At 42.1% G+C, this 17,814-nt stretch overlaps 1 protein-coding gene across 5 annotated transcripts in view; it reads right to left on the bottom strand.

The window, feature by feature from the left end:
• The window catches only part of FBXL2 (F-box and leucine rich repeat protein 2), an 84,732-nt gene extending 67,473 nt beyond the window's left edge, over positions 1-17,259 (bottom strand). For 3 of the 5 annotated variants that reach the window (XR_011461924.1, XM_070359506.1, XM_070359508.1), the window contains exon 1: positions 17,180-17,259. Coding sequence is in view for 2 of the 5 variants with exons in the window: in XM_070359506.1 (XP_070215607.1) it covers positions 17,180-17,182 (3 nt within the window). In the remaining 3 variants the exon portion in view is untranslated. The remainder of the gene's footprint in view (positions 1-17,179) is intronic. The other 2 variants (XM_070359510.1, XM_070359511.1) reach the window with 1 other exon arrangement.
• Positions 17,260-17,814: the final 555 nt, after the last annotated feature.

The following is a 17,814-nucleotide window of genomic DNA, read 5'->3' as shown; positions in this document are numbered from 1 at the left end:
AAAGCAGAAAGACTGTGAGCTTACCTCCTCTCACAAGCACACCAAAATCACAGGCACCCATGAAAAAGACCAGGACCTACCAGAAGAAAATCTACAACTAAAGACATAAAGAGGGAACTACAACCAGACAGGCAGGAGGGGGCAAAATAACCAGGTCCCTCACCACAGAGATGGCAACCCACAAACTGGAGGATAATTACATTGCAGAGGTTCTCCCAGGAGTTAGCGTGCCGAGCTCCACATCAGGCTCCACAGCCCTGGGGTCAGGCAGCAAGAAGACAGCCCCCAGAGAGTCTGGCTTTGAAGGTCGGTGGGGCTTGGGCTTGGGAGTCCCTAAGGACTGAGGGAAACGGAGAAGGCTCTTGAAAGGAGCACACAAAACCTGCCGTGTTCCGGAACTCGGGGCCAAAGCAGTCATTGGACAGGAGCCAGGGCCAGACCTGCCTGCTGGTCTCAGGGAGTCTCTTGGAGAGGTGGGGGAAGCGGGGCTGTGGCTCACCTTGGGGACAAAGACACTGGCAGAGGCCATTCTTGGGAGCTCCTCCTACTGGGCGAACACGGGCTCTGGCAGGCCCCGTTGAGGGACCTGGCCCGTCCAACAGCCTGTAGGGACCAGTGCTGGGACACCTCAGGCAAAGTAGCTAACTGGACAGGGACACAGCCCACCTGTCAGCAGACAGGCCGCCTAAAACTCCCTGAGACCACAGTCGCCTCTAGACGTAGCCCTGCCCGTCACAGGGACAGGACCCAGCTTCACCCACCCACAGGCGGGCACCAGCCAAACTGTCCAGCAGTCCTGCTCCAGGCTCTAGACAAGCCTCACCCACCTGGGGGCAGACACGAGATGCAAGAGAGCCGTAGTCTGCAGAGCCGGCCTGCCCGCAGCAGGCCAGACCCTACCCTGGGACCGGCTGGCCCTGACCCTTCCTACTAGCAGGCCAGCACAGCCTCAGAATGCCCGTGACCCCATATCTGTGTCAGGAAACACCTCCCACACCACCCCCCAACACATTAGTTATCAGACACCAGCTCTGTGATCCCTGGGCACTCCGGTCAGACCCCAGGGCCTGACTCAGACCATAAGTAGTCCAGCGTTAAACCAAAACCTGGTTTCACCCACCAGTAGTACACGGACAACAGCCCCAGAGTTTTCTGGACCCTGACTGCACCCACCCACCGGTGAACAGGCACTAGCCCGGGCCTCCTGGGGCACCGCAGTCAGCTGCCTGGCGACTGGGCCCCAACAGCCTCTTCATAAGGCACGGGCGGGTAACCAACTAGAGGAGAGGCCAATCAAGCCTACCAGACCACCCACACAGTCAGCCTGCCACAACGAAGGACCCACACAGCCCTCACAGGGGAAACCTCGAGAGCATACAGGCCGGGGACAACACAGGACATCTTGTACAGAACAGTTTCTCCAAGGTCAAGATATGTATTAACCCACCAGACACGTGAAAATATAAATACCAACTTAGGCAAAATGAGGTAACAGAGAAGGAACATGATACAACCCCAGAAGAACTTAGTGAAGTGGAAACAGGCAATCCCCCCAAAAAAGAGTTCAGGCTAATGACTGTAAAGATAATCAAAGAACTCAGGAGAATAATGGATGCACGGAACAAGAAGTTAAAAATATTTAGCAAAGAGAAAAAATATATTTAAAAAGACAGAGATGAAGAATACAATACCTGAAATGAAAAATATACTAGAAGGAAAACCACAATTCTAAAAGACACATGTACCCCAATGTTTATTGCAGCAATATTTACAATAGCCAGGACATGGAAGCAACCTAGATGTACATTTACAAATGAATGGATAAAGAAGATGTGATACATATATACAGTAGAATATTACTCAGCCATAAAAAGGAATGAATTTGAGTTGGATTTAGTGAGGTGGATGAACCTAGAGCCTCTTATACAGAGTGCAGTAAGTCAGAAAAACATACATCGCGTATTAACACACATATGTGGAATCTACTAGGTTGGTGCAAAAGTAATTTCAGTTTTGCATTGTTGAACTTTGCCATTAGATATTTGAATACATTTCTATATAAATGTGGTTATGTTATACATCATTTTAATGCATAATTCTTGCTTTATGCTTTTTGCTAATGAATTATTACTTATTGTTTATTTTATATGTATTTTAGACAATCTACAGTAATGACCTTAGACAAATAGCAAATTGGAGCAATTTTCTTATTCGAGTTCAAAATGGGTTATAAAGCAGCAGAGACAACTTGCAATATCAACAATGCACCCAGACCAGGAACTGCTAATGAACATACAGTGCAGTGGTGGTTCAAGAAGTTTTGCAAAGGAGACGAGAATCCTGAAAATGAGAAGCGTGGTGGCTGGCCATTAGAAGTTGACAATGATCAACTGAGAGGAGCATCAAAGCTGATCCTCTTACAACCACACAGGAAGTTGCCCAAGAACTCAACATCGACCATTCTACAATCATTTGGCCTTTGAAGCAAAACGGAAAGGTGACAAACCTTAATAAGTGGATGCCTCATAAGCTGACCACAAATCAAAATAAAACCATTCTTTAAAGTGTCCCCTTTTCTTATTCTATGCAACAACAATGAATCATTTCTTGATCTGATTGTGACGTGTGATGAAAAGTGCCTTTTAGATGACAACCAGCTCAGTGGCTGGACCAAGAATAAGCTCCAAAGCACTTCCCAAAGCCAAACTTGCACCAAAAAATGGGGGTCATGGTCTCTGTTTGGTGGTCTGATGCCCGTCTGATCCACTACAGCTTTCTGAATCCCGGTGAAACCGTTACATCTGAGAAGCATGCTCAGCAAACAGTGAGAGGCAGGAAAAACTGCAACGCCTGCTGTTGGCACTGGGCAACAGAATGGAACCCATTCTTCTCCACAACAATGCCTGACCACGTCACATAATGAACATGTCGCAAGTTCAATGAATTGAACAAAGTTCAAAGTTTTGCCTCATCTGCCATATTCACCTGACCTCTTGCCAACTTACTACTTCGTCAAGCATCTCAACAACTTTTTGCAGGGAAAATGCTTCCACAACCAGGAGGATGCAGAAAATGCTTTCCAAGAGTTCATCGTATCTGGAAGCACAGATTTTTTTTTTATGCTACAGGAATAAACAAACATTTCTCATTTGCAAAAATATGTTGATTGTCATGGTTCCTATTTTGACTAATAAAGATGTGTTTGCGCCTAGTTATGACGATTTAACATTCAGGATCTGAAAGCATAATTACTTTTGCACCAACCGAAAAACCGTACTGATGAACCTAGTAGAGAATGGACATGTGGCACAGTGGGGGAGGTGAGGGTGGGACGAGCTGAGAAAGCAGCCTTGACATACATACATTATCATGTGTAAGAGTTAGTAGGAAGTTGCTCTGTAACACAGGGAGCCCGACCCGGCACTCTATGTGACCTAGAGGGGTAGGATTGGGGGAGGGGGCGTGGCGAGGTGGAGGCTCAAAAGGAAGAGGATATATACATAATCATATATCATAGATATATCATAGAGAGTCACATCATATGGCAGAAACCAACACACTGGAAAGCAATTTTCTACCAATTAATTTTTTTTAATTTTTAAAAAGAAAAATATATTAGAAGGAATCAACAGTAGATTAAAACATACAGAAAAATGGATCAGCAAGCTGGAAGACAGAGTAGTGGAAATCATGACCACTGAACAGAAAAATTTTTTTAAATGAGGACAGTCTAAGGGACCTCTGGGACAATATCAAGAACACTAATATTCACATTACAGGGGTCCCAAAAGAAGAGAAATTGAAAAAAAAAAAAAGCGGGGGGGTTGAACATATCTGAAGAAATAACAGCTGAAAACTTCTGCAAACTGGGAAAAGAAACACTTATCCAAGTTCAGGAAAGGCAGAGAGTTCCATATAGGATAAACCCAAAGAAGAACACACCAAGACACATTGTAATTAAAATGACAAAAAATAAAGATAAAGAGAGAATCTTAAAAGCAGCAAGGGTAAAGCAGGGGCACTCCCATAAGGTTATCACCTGATTTTTCAGCAGAAACTCTGCCAGCCAGATGAGTGATATATTTTAAATGATGAAATTGAAGAACCTACAATCAAGAATATCCAGCAAGGCTCTCCTTCAGATTTGATAGAAAGATCAAAAGTTTTATCAACAAGCAGAAGTTAAAAGAGTTCAGCACCACCAAATCAGCTTTATATTAAATACTAAGGAACTACTCTAGGTGAAAAAAGAAAGGCCCCAATTGGAAACATGAAAATTACAAAATGAAAAAGATCATCAGTAAAGACACACATACAGTAAAGGCAGGGAATCAACCACGCACAGAGAGAAGGAAGGCTAAAAACAAAACCAGTAACATCTACATCAAAGCCCCTTAAGCAGTTAAGGGATACAAAAAGCAGTTAAATTAAAGGTATGATATAAAAAAAAAAACAGTAATCATGAGGGGTTTTAAAAATGCATTTGAAATTAAGAGATCAGCAACTTAATCACATATATTAAGATTGCTATTAAAAAACCTCACAATAACCACAAATCAAAAAACCTAATACATACACACACACACACACACACACACGCACAAAGAAAAAGGGACCTCTGGTGGTCCAGTGGTTAAGAATCCGTCTTGCAATGCAGGGGACACAAGTCTGATCCCTGGTCAGGGAACTAAGATCACACGTGCTTGCAGAGCAACTAAGCCCACATGGCACCACTACTAAGCCTGTGCGTTTCGGAGCTCGTGTGCCCCACACAGAGAGCCTGAACGCCACAACAGAGAGCCTGAGAGCTCATGTGCCCACAGAGCCTACTGAGCCTGAGCAGAACTACTGAGCCTGCGCGCCACAACCAGAGAGTCCGTGCACTGCAACAGGAGACTCCACGTGATGCAAAGATCCCGAATGCCACAACTAAGACCCCGTGCAGCCAAATAAATAAATATTTTTTTAAAGAAAAAATCCGAACATAACACTAGTCATCAAGTAACAAGAACAAAAGAAAAAGATAAAACCACCCCCAAACAATGAACAAAATGGCAGTAAGAACATATGCATCAATAATTACCTTAACTGCAATAGACTGTATGTTCCAATCAAAGGACACAGAGGGGCTGAATGGATACAAAACAAAACCCTTATTTATGCTGCCTACAAGAGACTCACTTCAGATCTCACTTGAGACACACAAAGACTGAAACTGAGGGGATAGAAAAGGTATTCCATGCAAACAGAAATCAAAACAAAGCCGGAGTAGCAATACTTATATGGGGCAAAACAAATTTCCTCAAAATAGAGACTGTTACAAAGACAAAGAAGGATACTTTATAACGATCAAGGAATCAATCCAAGAACAAAACAGTGGCTCAGCTGGTAAAGAATCTGCCTGCAATGCAGGAGACCTGGCTTTGATCCTTGGGTTGGGAAGATCCCCTGGAGAAGGGAAAGGCTACCCCCTCCAGTATTCTGGCCTGGAGAATTCCATGGACTCTATAGTCCATGGGGTCACAAAGAGTCCGACACGACTGAGAAATTTTTACATCAAACTTCATAAATATATATGTTCCCAACATAGGAGCACCTTTATACATAAGGCAAATATTAGCAGACATAAAAAAAAGAAATCAACAGTAACATAATAATAGTAGGGAACTTTAACACCCCACATATATCAATGATCATCCAGAGAGAAAACCAATAAGGGAACACTGGCCTTAAATGACATATTAGATGTGATAGACTTAACTGATATATACAGAGCATTCCACCCAAAAGGAGCAGAATACACAGTCTTTCAAGCGCACATGGAACATTCTCCAGGAGAGACCACATGTTAAGGCCATAAAACAAGCATCAGTAAATTTAAGAAAACTGATAATATCAAGTATCTTTTCCAACCACAATGCTATGAGACTAGAAATCAACTACAAGGAATAAAAACACACCCACACATGGGGGTTAAACAACATGCTACAAAACAACCGATGGATCATTAAAGAAAACAAAGGGAAAATCAAGAATATCTAGAGACAAATAAAAATCAAAACACAAAGATCCAAAACCTATGGGATGCAGCAAAAGCAGTGAGGGAAATTTAAAGCAACGCAAGTTTACCTCAGGAAACAAGAAAAATCTCAAGCAACCTAACCTTACACCTACAGGAAGTAAAAAATAAAGAATAAACAAAACACAAAGTTAGTAGAAGGAAAGAAATCATGAAGATCACAGTGGAAATAAATGAAATAGACTTTAAAAAATCAGAAAAGATCAACATAACTAAAATCTGGTTCTTTGCAAATGTAAACAAAACTGATAAACCTTTAGCCAAATTCATCAAAAAAAAAAAAATCAATAAATCAGAAATGAAAAAGAAGTTACAAATGATACCACAGAAATACAAAAGATCATAAGAGGCTAATACAACTATATCTCAATAAAATGAAAAACCTGGAAGAAATGGTCAAATTCTTATAAATGTACAATCTCCCAAGACTGAACAGGAAGAAACAGAAAATATGAATAGACAAGTTACCAGTACTGAAACTGAGTCAGTAATTCAGAAATTATCAACAAGCGCAAGTCCAGACCAGGGACTCCCCAGTGGTCCCGTGGTTAGGTCTGTGCTTTCACTGCCAAGGCCTGTTAGAGAGCTAAGTTCCCACAAGCCACACGGTGCAGCGGGGGGCTACGGAGCCCAGGACTAGGCGGCGTTACAGGTGAGTTTTACAAAGCGTTTAGGGAGAAGTTTACTAATGCCTATCCTTAAACAGTTCTCACACACTCACACACACACACAACATGCAGAGGAAAGAACAATTACAAACTCATTCTATGAGGCACTCATCACCCTGATACTAGAACCAAAGATACTAAAAAAGAAACTCACAGGCCAATACCACTGATGAACATAAATGCAAGAATCTTCAACACAACATCAGCAAACTGATCCCAACAATACACTAAAAGAATCATAAACCATAATCAAGAGGGACTTATCCCAGGGATGTAAGGATTTTTCAATATCTGAAAAATCAATGTAATACACATTAACAAGCTGAAGAATAAAAACCATATGATTATTGCAATAATCACAGGAAAAGCTTTTGACAAAATTCAACATTAATTTGTGATCAAAATTCCCCAGAAAGTGGGCACGGAGGGAACATACATCAACATAATAAAGGCCACATAAGACAAATCCACAGTTAACATCATACTCAATGGTGAAAAGCTGAAAACATTTTCTTTAAGATCAGAAACAAAACACAGATGCCCACTCTCAATACTTTTATTCAACAGAGTATTGGAAGTCCTAACCACAGCAATCAGACAAGAAAAAGAAATATATCTAAAATGGTAAGGAAGAAATAAAATTGTCACTGTCTGCAGATTACATGATACTATATGTAGAAAATCTGAAAGATGCCACCAGAAAACAACTAAAGCTTATCAATGAATCTTGTAAATCTGCAGAATGCTAACAAGATATAGAAATTTGTTGCATTTCTATGCACTAACAACAAACTATAAAAGAAGTTAAGGAAACAATCACCTTTACCATCTCATAAAAAAAAATTAGGTAACTACGAATAAACCTAAGGAGGTAAAAGAGCCGTACTTGGAAAGTCTATGCTGCTAAGTTGCTTCAGTCGTGTCTGACTCTGTGCGACCCCATAGATGGCAGCCCACCAGGCTCCCCCGTTCCTGGGATTCTCCAGGCAAGAACACTGGAATGGGTTGCCATTTCCTTCTCCGATGCATGGAAGTGAAAAGTGAAAGTGAAGTCGCTCAGTCGTGTCCGACCCTCAGCGACCCCATGGACTGCAGCCCACCAGGCTCCTCCGTCCATGGGATTTTCCAGGCAAAAGTACTGGAGTGGGGTGCCACTGCCTTCTCTGTGGAAAGTCTATAAAAGACTATAAAACTATAAGATGAAACTGAAGACAATACAAAGAGATGAAAAAATATATCGTGTTTTATATAGGAAGAATTAGTACTGGTAAAGTGACCATACTATACAAGACGATCTACAGATTGAATGCAATCCCTATCAAAATATATCAGGGGATTTTTTATAGAACTGCAACAAATAATCTCAGAACTTGTACGGAAATGTAAACACACAAATAGCCAAAACTATCTTGGGAAAGAACAGAACTGGAGGATTCAAGCTCCCTGACTTCTGACTATACTGCAAAGCTATCAAAACAGTATAGCATTGGCAGAAAAACATTCACACAGATCAATGGAACAGAAAAGAAATCCAGAAATAAACCCACACACTATGGGTCAATTAATCTATGACAAAGGAAGAATATACATGGGAAAAAAGGTAGTCTCTTTAATAAATGGTGCTGAGAAAACTGAACAGCCACCTGCAAGAGAATGAAAGTGGAGCCCTGTCCTACACCATACACAAAAATTAACTTAGAATGGATGATAAGCTTCGAATGTAAGACTTGAAAAAAACTCCTAGAAAAAAATAAAACTCCTAGGGAAAAAAAAAAGGCTGTAAGCTCCTTGACATAAGTTATGGAGATGATTTTGGACTTGACACCAAAAGATAAGGCCACGAAAGCAAAAAATACATCAGACTACGTCAAACTAAAATGCTTCTGTGCAGCAAAGAAAACCACCAACAAAAACTACAATCTATGAATGATTCTGCTAAACATATGCAATAAGAAGTTAATATTCAACAAGAAATCTAATGAAAAAATGGGCAGAGGAGCTATACAGATGTCTTTCCAAAGATACGACCAACAAGTACATGAAAAGGCCCTCAACATCATTAATCATCAGGGAAATATTGATACAAATCAAAATATTGATACCACCTCATACCTATCAGAATGGATATTATTAAAGAGACAACAAGTAACAAGCAGTGAGAACCCTCACGCACAGCTGGTGGGAATCTACACTGATGCAGTCTCTGTGGAAAACGGTATGGAGTTTCCTCAAAAAATTAAAAACAGGGCTACCCTATGATCCAAGAATTCCAATTTTAGGGATTTTTCTGAAGAAAACAAAAACAATAATTTGAAGAGATAGGGGCTCCTATGTTCACCGAAGCATTATGTACAAGTCAAGATATGTAAATAGGTTGCCTATTGATAAATGAATAGATAAGGGAAATATAATAGATATATACAATGGAATATGATTCAGCCATTTAAAAAAAGGAAATTTTGACACCTGCAACAACACGGAAGTATTTTGAGGGCACTATGCCAACTGAAATGTCACACAGTGAAAGACAAATACATTAAAAGATAAATGATCTGATTTATATGTGTAATCTTTAAAAAAAAAATAAACTCATAGATAACAGATTTATGATTCCATAGATGGGGAATGGGAGGGTGGACAAAACAGCCAAAGACAATCAAAAGGCATTTCTAGTTACAAAATGAATAAATCCTGGGCATGTAACATACAGAATGGTAACTATAGTTAACAATACTGTTTGGCGTATCTGAAAGTGCTAGGAGAGTAGATCTTAAAAATTCTCATCACAAGGCAAAAATTCTATAACTATGTATGGTGACAGATGTTAACTAGACCTGTTACGGTGATCATTTTGCAATATATACAAATTTCAAATCATTACGTTGTACAACTTTAATATGTTATTATGTCAATTATACCTGAATTTTTTTAAAGTATAGTCATTTACCTCCATAAAGCAAAGTTCCTCCTTCAATTACGTTGCTTACAGTGAAGGTAGCAGGCACTGAATCCTTTTAATTTCTAGTTGATCTGGGTCTCAATTGTGTTATAGCGCTAGTTAGATTCAGTTCAAGATCGGCTTTAAATTTTTTTTAGGGTGCAATCAGAAATGCACCTTCAGGAGAAGCTGGGATCTGAGCACTGGTGAACTTCACAGATCTCGTTGAGCTTTACAACCCAGGCGCTAGCTTTCTGAAAACTAAGAGCACCATCTCTGTTTTACACTCTGGCTGTCAGCCGGGAGCTGGCTCTGCTGTGGCACCCTCTGCTGTCCATGCCTTATGGAGATCTCTCTCTGCCTCTGGCTGCCACCTGAAAGCCTGTTGCCTCCCTGATTGAAAGCCTGGATAGCCACAGAGGGACATTTCTCAGCTCCCCAGCCGTGCCCCCTGTCCGTGGTGGCCCTGCCTTACACTTGGGGAAAGCCCCTAGTGCCTCAGAGAGATTTCTGTTGATTCTCCTGCCCTGACCCTGGCCTTCAGCAGGCATCGCCCACCTCAGGAAGGTCCTGCACTCCAGGGCATGTCTACATGCATGCACTCAGCAAAGACCCAAGGGAAAGAGAGGTGGGTGCAACGTGCTCTGTGGCTGGGGCTCCTCGGGATTCCAGCGGTCACTCCAGCCCACAAGCAGTCAGTAAACATTGACCAATTGCTCCAAGAGCTGTCTATAGCAGACTCTTCTCCCTCCTGCTGACCCCTCCACAGGTCAAAGTATCTACGTGTCTCCTTTTTTCTGGGAAGGGCGTGTTACAGCCTCAATTTTAATTCATGTAGATTTCTTTGTGACCTCAGCTCTCTAGATGGGTTTTAGAGAACTGCAATCTTCTAGCTTCTCAACCTTTTCCCATCATTAGGGTAGAAACAGCAATGTCTAGTTTTTGCAACTTTCAACATCCTAACAGTGGAAGTCTTTATTATCTGTTCTGATAGAAGAAAGACTTGGAGCAGATAAATGATTAGAACTGAAAAAAAAAAAGGAAAACTACAATATAAACTTGTATCTCCTGACTCCAGGTCAAGTGTTCTTTGTACTGGAGAATCGGTAGTAAAGGCTATTTAACTCTGTGGCAGACAATTGACTTCTCAGCATTTCTAGTTTGTAAAATGAAAGGATTGTACTAGAAAAACTCAAAAAGTCTCTTCCAAATCTAATACTTCAAGATTCAATTCAGTTTGCGTTTTAAAAATATCCCACTGTTTCTGAAAACGTAACTCTGTGTCTCTAGATATCTTTCACTTTAGATGTTTAATAAGGATCACGAATTTATCAAGCCCACAACCAACTCCTTTCTTCATCCCTTGCTAAATTTACTCCTCCCATAGTCTTCATCTCAGCAAATGACAACGTGTTACTATTGCTCAGACTCCAATCGCTGAACCATTCTTCACTTGCTTTTCTATTGCACAGCCAACCCCATGGATGACTGAACCAAACAACGCCTTCTCTGGTTTCCTTTGTTCTTGTCCTTTCTCCCCTCACTCCTACCTCGCGTATACTTTCCACACAGCAGACAGAACGGTCCTTTTATGAAATGCAAAGCCATGCTCTGCCATTCTTCTTAAACTCGTCAATCACCTCCTCTCCCCTCAAATGGAAGGCAAATTCCCTTAAATGGCTTGTTCGTCTTATGCAATCTGGTCTCCCTGACTGACTTGGCCTCCCCTCTTGCCAAGCTCATCTTATTCCACTCCAGGTTTTCCTTGCTGTGCCTCCAATACACCAGGCAGTGCCTCGCGACCTTTGCATATGTATTCCTTCCTGAAAGGGTCTTTCTCCTAGGCATTCACATGCCACATCCTCTGCTCAGAGACACCTTCCCTTCCACCAACAGAAAGAGTAAGTTCCGGGACTCCGCTGGTGGTCCAGTGGCTAGGACTCCCAGTTCCTAATGCAGGGGGCCCAGGTATGATCTCTGGTCAGGGAACTAGATCTCACATGCTACAAATAAGGGTGAGCTTGTCCCACCTAAAGATCCTGCATGCTGCAACGAAGACCCAGCACGGCCAAATAGTATTTTTTTAAAAAAGCAAGTCCTCCCTCCTCTCATCCACTCATCCATCCTCAAAACTTCCTCTTATTCAGCTTTTTCTCCAAAGCCCTTCTCACCACCTTATCTATATGCTTATTATCTGTCCTCCCACCACTAGAATGTAACTCCACGAGGCCAGAGCCTTTCCTGTTTCATTTACGGTTGTGCACCCACTGCCTAGAACAGACTGGCACATACTGAGATACACAAATATTTGCTGGACAGAAAACCATGGGACAGAAAATTTATTGGAAAGACACGATTACAGGGGCAGCACTGAGAACTGGAAAAGCCGCACGCCAGGTACCAGGCACAATCTTCAGTTTGGGAAGAAGCCATGGTGCAATGCTTAAAATGCCATACTTTAAAGACAGATTGTTTGAGTTCAAATCCTGGCTGTCACTCACCAACTATGTGACCTTGGGCAAACTGTCTAAACAATTGGGCCTATTAAGTGAGTACAATGATGTCAATCTCACAGGGATGTTAGAAGGGTTAAGTGAGATAAATGTGAAGTGATCAGCCTAAAAATGAACACAGTGGAAGGGCTCTATGAAAGGGAGTTATTGTTACGATTACTAAAAATTATGTACCCACTTAGTGCAGCCATAAAGGAGACCAGTTTTGTCCAGAGTAGGAAAATTAATAAGAGAGAAACTTGTTGTCATGATCTATTAACAAAGATCTCATTATATAAGCTCTCTTAACTACACCATGTGATGGCAAAGAGACCAAAACTGTTGGTAAAATAGAATATACTTTATTCTGCTTCTCAACACCTCTGAGAAGTCTTAACCACAGGCAAATACAGAAAGAGCAACACTGGGAGAACTCCAAATGAAATCAATTAAAATGGGACAATTCTATGATACAATGCTGTTTTATATTTCCAAAAAATAAATCTGCCTTACAAGCTCAAGTGGAAAGCAGTTAACAAAAACCTGATGACAACAGGTAATCCAACATATATTTTGATCCATACAAATTAAAGTTTAAAGCTTTTTGATGTCTTTTTGTAACAATTTTAGAATATACAACTAAAATAAATGAAAACTATGCTGGGAAAGATTGAAGGCAGGAGAAGGGGATGACAGAGGATGAGATGGTTGGATGACATCACCAACTCGATGGACATGAGTCTGAGCAGTCTCCGGGAATTGGTGATAGACAGGGAAGCCTAGCGTGCTGCAGTCCACGGGGCTGCAAAGAGTTGGACATGACTGCGCGACTGAATTGAATGGATTATTAGGAAAAAACCTCAGAAAATAAAATTTTACTTTTAAAAATAGTCTCATCCTTCAAGTCTAATGGCTTTATGTTAAAAGCTCGTCTTCTAACAATGTTTTCTTAGGTCAGTCTCCCAAGGCAATAGCAATAAAAACACAAACAAATGAGACCTAGTCAAACTCAACAAGCGTTTGCACAGCAAAGAAACCATAAGCAAAATGAAAAGACGACCTATGGAACAAAAGAAAATATTTGCAAATGCTGCAACCAACAAGGGCTTAATCACCCAAACACACAAACAGCTGATACAGCTCAACAACAAAAACACAAACAACCCAACTCAAAACTGGGCAGAAGACCTTAACAGACATTTCTCAAAAAAAGACATATAAATGGCCAATAGACATATGAGAAGATGCTCAATATTGTTAATTATAAATGCAAACCAAAAAATACAACAGGGTATCAACTCACACAGGTCAGAATGGCCATCATCAAAAAATCTACAAATAACAAATGCTGGAGAAGGTGTGGAGAAAAGGAAACCCTCCTACACTGTTGGAGAAAATGCAAGTTGATGCAGCCACTGTGGAAAACAATATGGATTTCTCCTCAGAAAACTAAAAAGAGAATTACCATATCATCCAAAAATCCCACTTCCTGGGCATATACCCGGATAAAACTGTAATTCAAAAGATATTTGCACCGCTATGTTCATAGCAGCATTATTTACGGTAGCCAAGACCCAGAAACACCCTCAATATCCATTTACAGGTCAATGGATAAAGAAGGTGTGGTACATATACAGATAAAGAAGGTGTGGTACAATGGACTACTACTCAGTCATAGCAAAGAATGAAATAATGCCCTTTCAGCAACGTGGATGGAAGAGAACAAACTTGTGGATGCCACCGGGAGGGGGCTGAGGGAGGGTTGGGGTGGGAGGCTGGGGTCAGCAGATGTATGCTTATATGTATGTGTGTGTATAACTGAGTCACACTGCAGAGACTGGCACAACACTGTCAATCAACTACACTTCAGTTAAAAAAACAAAAACAAAAACAAAACTGTAGCCTACCAGGCTTCTCTGTCCATGGGATTCTCCAGGCAAGAATACTGGAGTGGGTTACCATTTCCTTCTCCAGGGGATCTTCCCGACCCAGGGATCAAACCCGGGTCTCCTGCACTGGAGGCAGACGCTTTAACCTCTGAGCCATCAGTGAAGCCCATATGTAGAACGGATAAACAACAGGTCCTACAGTATAGCACAGGCAACTATATCCAGTCTCCTGGGATCAACCATAATGAAAAAGAATATTTAAAAAAGAATGTATGTGTGTGTATAAAACAGTGAATCACACTGCTGTACAGCAGAGACTGGCACAACATTGTCAATCAACTATACTTCAATTAAAATTAAAAAAAAAAAAAAGCCAGCCTTTGTGATTCACAGAAAGCAGGTGCCAATTCCTGAACACAAACTGAAATGACAGGAGAAACTTTAAATGCTATTACAGCCATGAGTATGAACCCTAATCCAATGATCTGTCGTCATTGATTCCTCTTCATTTCATCTGTGTGAAAGAGAAGAAAAGGCAGAGCACAGAAGCCTAGGCGTGCCTACTCTGCTCAACAGTGTGCAGCCAAGTGCCAAGAACAAAAGACAAATACTCATAAGCACGCAAAACATTAAAATCCAAGTAAGGGAGAAAACTCATCTCCTAACAGAAAAATAGCTTATATTTGGAGGGAACATATAACAAGACACCATACACTATAGCATAATCCAACGTTTACATAAGCCGGCTCTGAGACAAGATGCCTGGTTTTGAAATCTGACTGGGTGAGTTACTTTACCTCTCTGTGCCTCATTTCCTCATCTCTAAAATGTGGAAACGGTATTTTCCGCGTAAGGTTGTTGTGATGGTTACTCAAGACACATGGGGTGCTTATAAAAATGTCTCATGCATAAAATGTACACAATAAATGTCAGCTGTCATTTATCATTTAAAGGCAATAGAAACAAGTGGCTTAACTGAATTCTTTTTTTTTTCCTCCTGCATGGCATGTGGATCTTAGGGCTTTCCTGGTGGCTTAGCAGTAAAGAATCCACCTGCCAATGCCAGAGAAATGGGCTCAATCCCTGTGTCGGGAAGATCGTCCGGAGAAGGAAATGGCAACCCACTCCAGTATTCCTGCCTGGAGAATCCCAAGGATAGAGGGGCATGGTGGGCTACAGTCCATGGGATCAAAACTGAGCAACTAAACAACTTCTTAGTTCCTCGACCAGAGATCAAACCCACATCTCCTGCATTGGAAGCCATGGAGTCTTAATCACCAGACTGCCAGGGGACGCCCTGAAGAAAAATTCACGTGCAACGCCATAAATATCCAATGCTAAAGCTGTATGTTTAGATTCAAGCATTTAAGGAAGGGTAATGTTAATATCTGGAGTACATTTGGGGGATTATAGAAGCAGCCTCCTTATCCTCCCTCTACACTAACCACTCACTCCCCTTTACCCTGGAGCCTAGGCATCAGGTTACCACTCACTTAAATTCCTCCCATGAATTAAATTCTTAATGCTTAAAGATAAAAACCAAAGCATTTCTAAGTTTGGCAAAGCAACCAGTAGTACACAAGTACAGTAAGATGCTTTTAGAGTACATAAAACTCTAAAATTTACAACCGTGAATCAAGGTGGACTGTTGACTCACAAGAGTGAATCTGGATGGAACAGGTGGACCAAAAAGAAGAAAAGGAAAATGGACAACTGGAGGAATATAAGCCCTCAGAGAGAAAGCTGTGAAACTGTTAACTCCTTAATGTTCTTTCCCCTTGCCAGAATTGTAAGAGCTTTTCTCACAGATTACATGTAAAAAGTAAGACGCTGCAACATTTACAACACTTAGCTTTTCATAAATTCATTTCCTGAAATTCTTCTGGCTCCATTAATTTTCACTTAAAGCAACTCAGAATTTAAAAGAAGCATGCAGGGACTAAAGAAGGCATTGCTGTTATTTGTGGGTGATGGGGTATTTTTTTCCTACTATCAACAGGTCACACAGCTGGCAGTTGTTCTTCTGGGGTCAATGAGATACAGATCATCCACGTTCTCTTAGTAGCTTAGTTACTAAGACAGGACAGAGCCAGCCAAGATTCCAAAGGGCAGCGTCTCTCTCCAGAAGCCCTACCGGCACTTGGGGAGCACCGGCCACTCTCAGTTTAGTAGCTCTTCCACTAACCCCTGCAGGTAAGCAGCAAATCTAGGTAACACTACTAACAGTTACAAAAACTGTTTCTCAGAACTAAGCGTTTTCCTCTCACCCACCCCCACCCTCTCGCAAATACACCAAAGGTGTGTCTCCAAGCAGACAATCCAGCTCTGCTCTTCTTTTACACCTTTTGGAGGCTTCTGGAGAATTCACACCTTCGACTGACAATTCCCTAAATCTTGCCTATTCAAGCCAATACCTGAGCCGAGTCTTCGGGTTATAAACGAGCTTAATGGGGTCCAGGTGGGATGCCCAGTCTCAAGTTATTGAATAAAGGTAATAATTTAAAGGGTTTACTACGCACTAATTAGGAATTAAATCCCCGAGTGCGGGTGCTGCACTCAGAAAAAAACACCACCTTAATGCCCCATTTTTAAAAAGGAGTGAGGAATCCCCAAAATTACAAATTCAAATTTTCACATGCTATAGAAACCTGTCAGAATGATGAATTTCAAAGAAATACCTATTTGTACATAATTGCATAGAAATTGGACAGGAAGCACGCAGACTGAAACATAGTGTTAATATGACTATACATGGTAGATGATATTCATACATATCCTTTTTTTCCCCCTAACCACACCCTCTCTGAGTGGCTTATCAGGCTCACTAGGGCGAAACAGCATTACGCTGTCCGGCGGCCGGCCGGGTCTGGGTCCCCGCAGTGACCCCGGCACTCTCGGCGCCGCTCCCGGGCAGCGGGCGGGCGTTCCGCCTGCCCCAGGGTTCCCCCTCCCGGGGGCCCGCCCAGCCCTGCCCTGCCCGGCAGCCCCGCAGGCCTCGGCCCGGCCTTTCGGCGACCCCGGCGCCACCCGCCCAGACCAGCAGGCGGCCGCGCGGAGGCACAGCTCGGGCGGGGAAGGGCCTGGTGGCCGGGCTGCGAGGGCCCCAAACTCACCATGGCCGAAGAGCCGCGAGCGCGCCCACAGCCCAGAGTCACAAGGCGCCGGCAACGCCCGTTGTCCTGGTGACGACAGCTGGGCGCCCCGCCCCGTCCCCTAGGTGGGCTCGGAGGCGGCCATTGGCTGCCGGTGAGCACGTGACGATAAGGGGCGGGGCCTTTGGACCGCCCCTTCGTGCCCCCACGCCTCGGTCTTGGGCGGGGGCCTCATTGCCTTTGCTCCTTTGCATATGGTACCTCAACACCCTAATCACCTTGATATCCCTCATCTTACAGATAAACCAGCCTCAGTCTGCTGGGAAAGACGTTTATAAATTTATCCTATTTAAGTAACACATTATTATTGGAGACACTTTAAACAATAACGAATTAAGAAGAATAAAACCATGCCAAATCCCAACACCTGGTGTAACCACTGTTTTTTCTAGTCTATCTGCTTCCAAGCCTATGTGCATTCCAACAAAATATATATTATTATATATATTAATATACACTGTATTCTTGGAAATGGAAGCAAGCCCCATGCACTTTTTATAATCTACTTTTTTCAATAAAAAATTATCCTTGCATGCTATTTCATGTCATAACATTTATGGTACATTAATTTACTAAATCATTCTGCAACTTGTTGG

The sequence above is a fragment of the Bos mutus genome, chromosome 22 (genome assembly GCF_027580195.1).
Source record: "Bos mutus isolate GX-2022 chromosome 22, NWIPB_WYAK_1.1, whole genome shotgun sequence".
Lineage (NCBI taxonomy): Eukaryota > Metazoa > Chordata > Mammalia > Artiodactyla > Bovidae > Bos > Bos mutus.
Note: the sequence above shows the minus strand (reverse complement) of the source record. Positions and strands in the feature narration are given on the sequence as shown.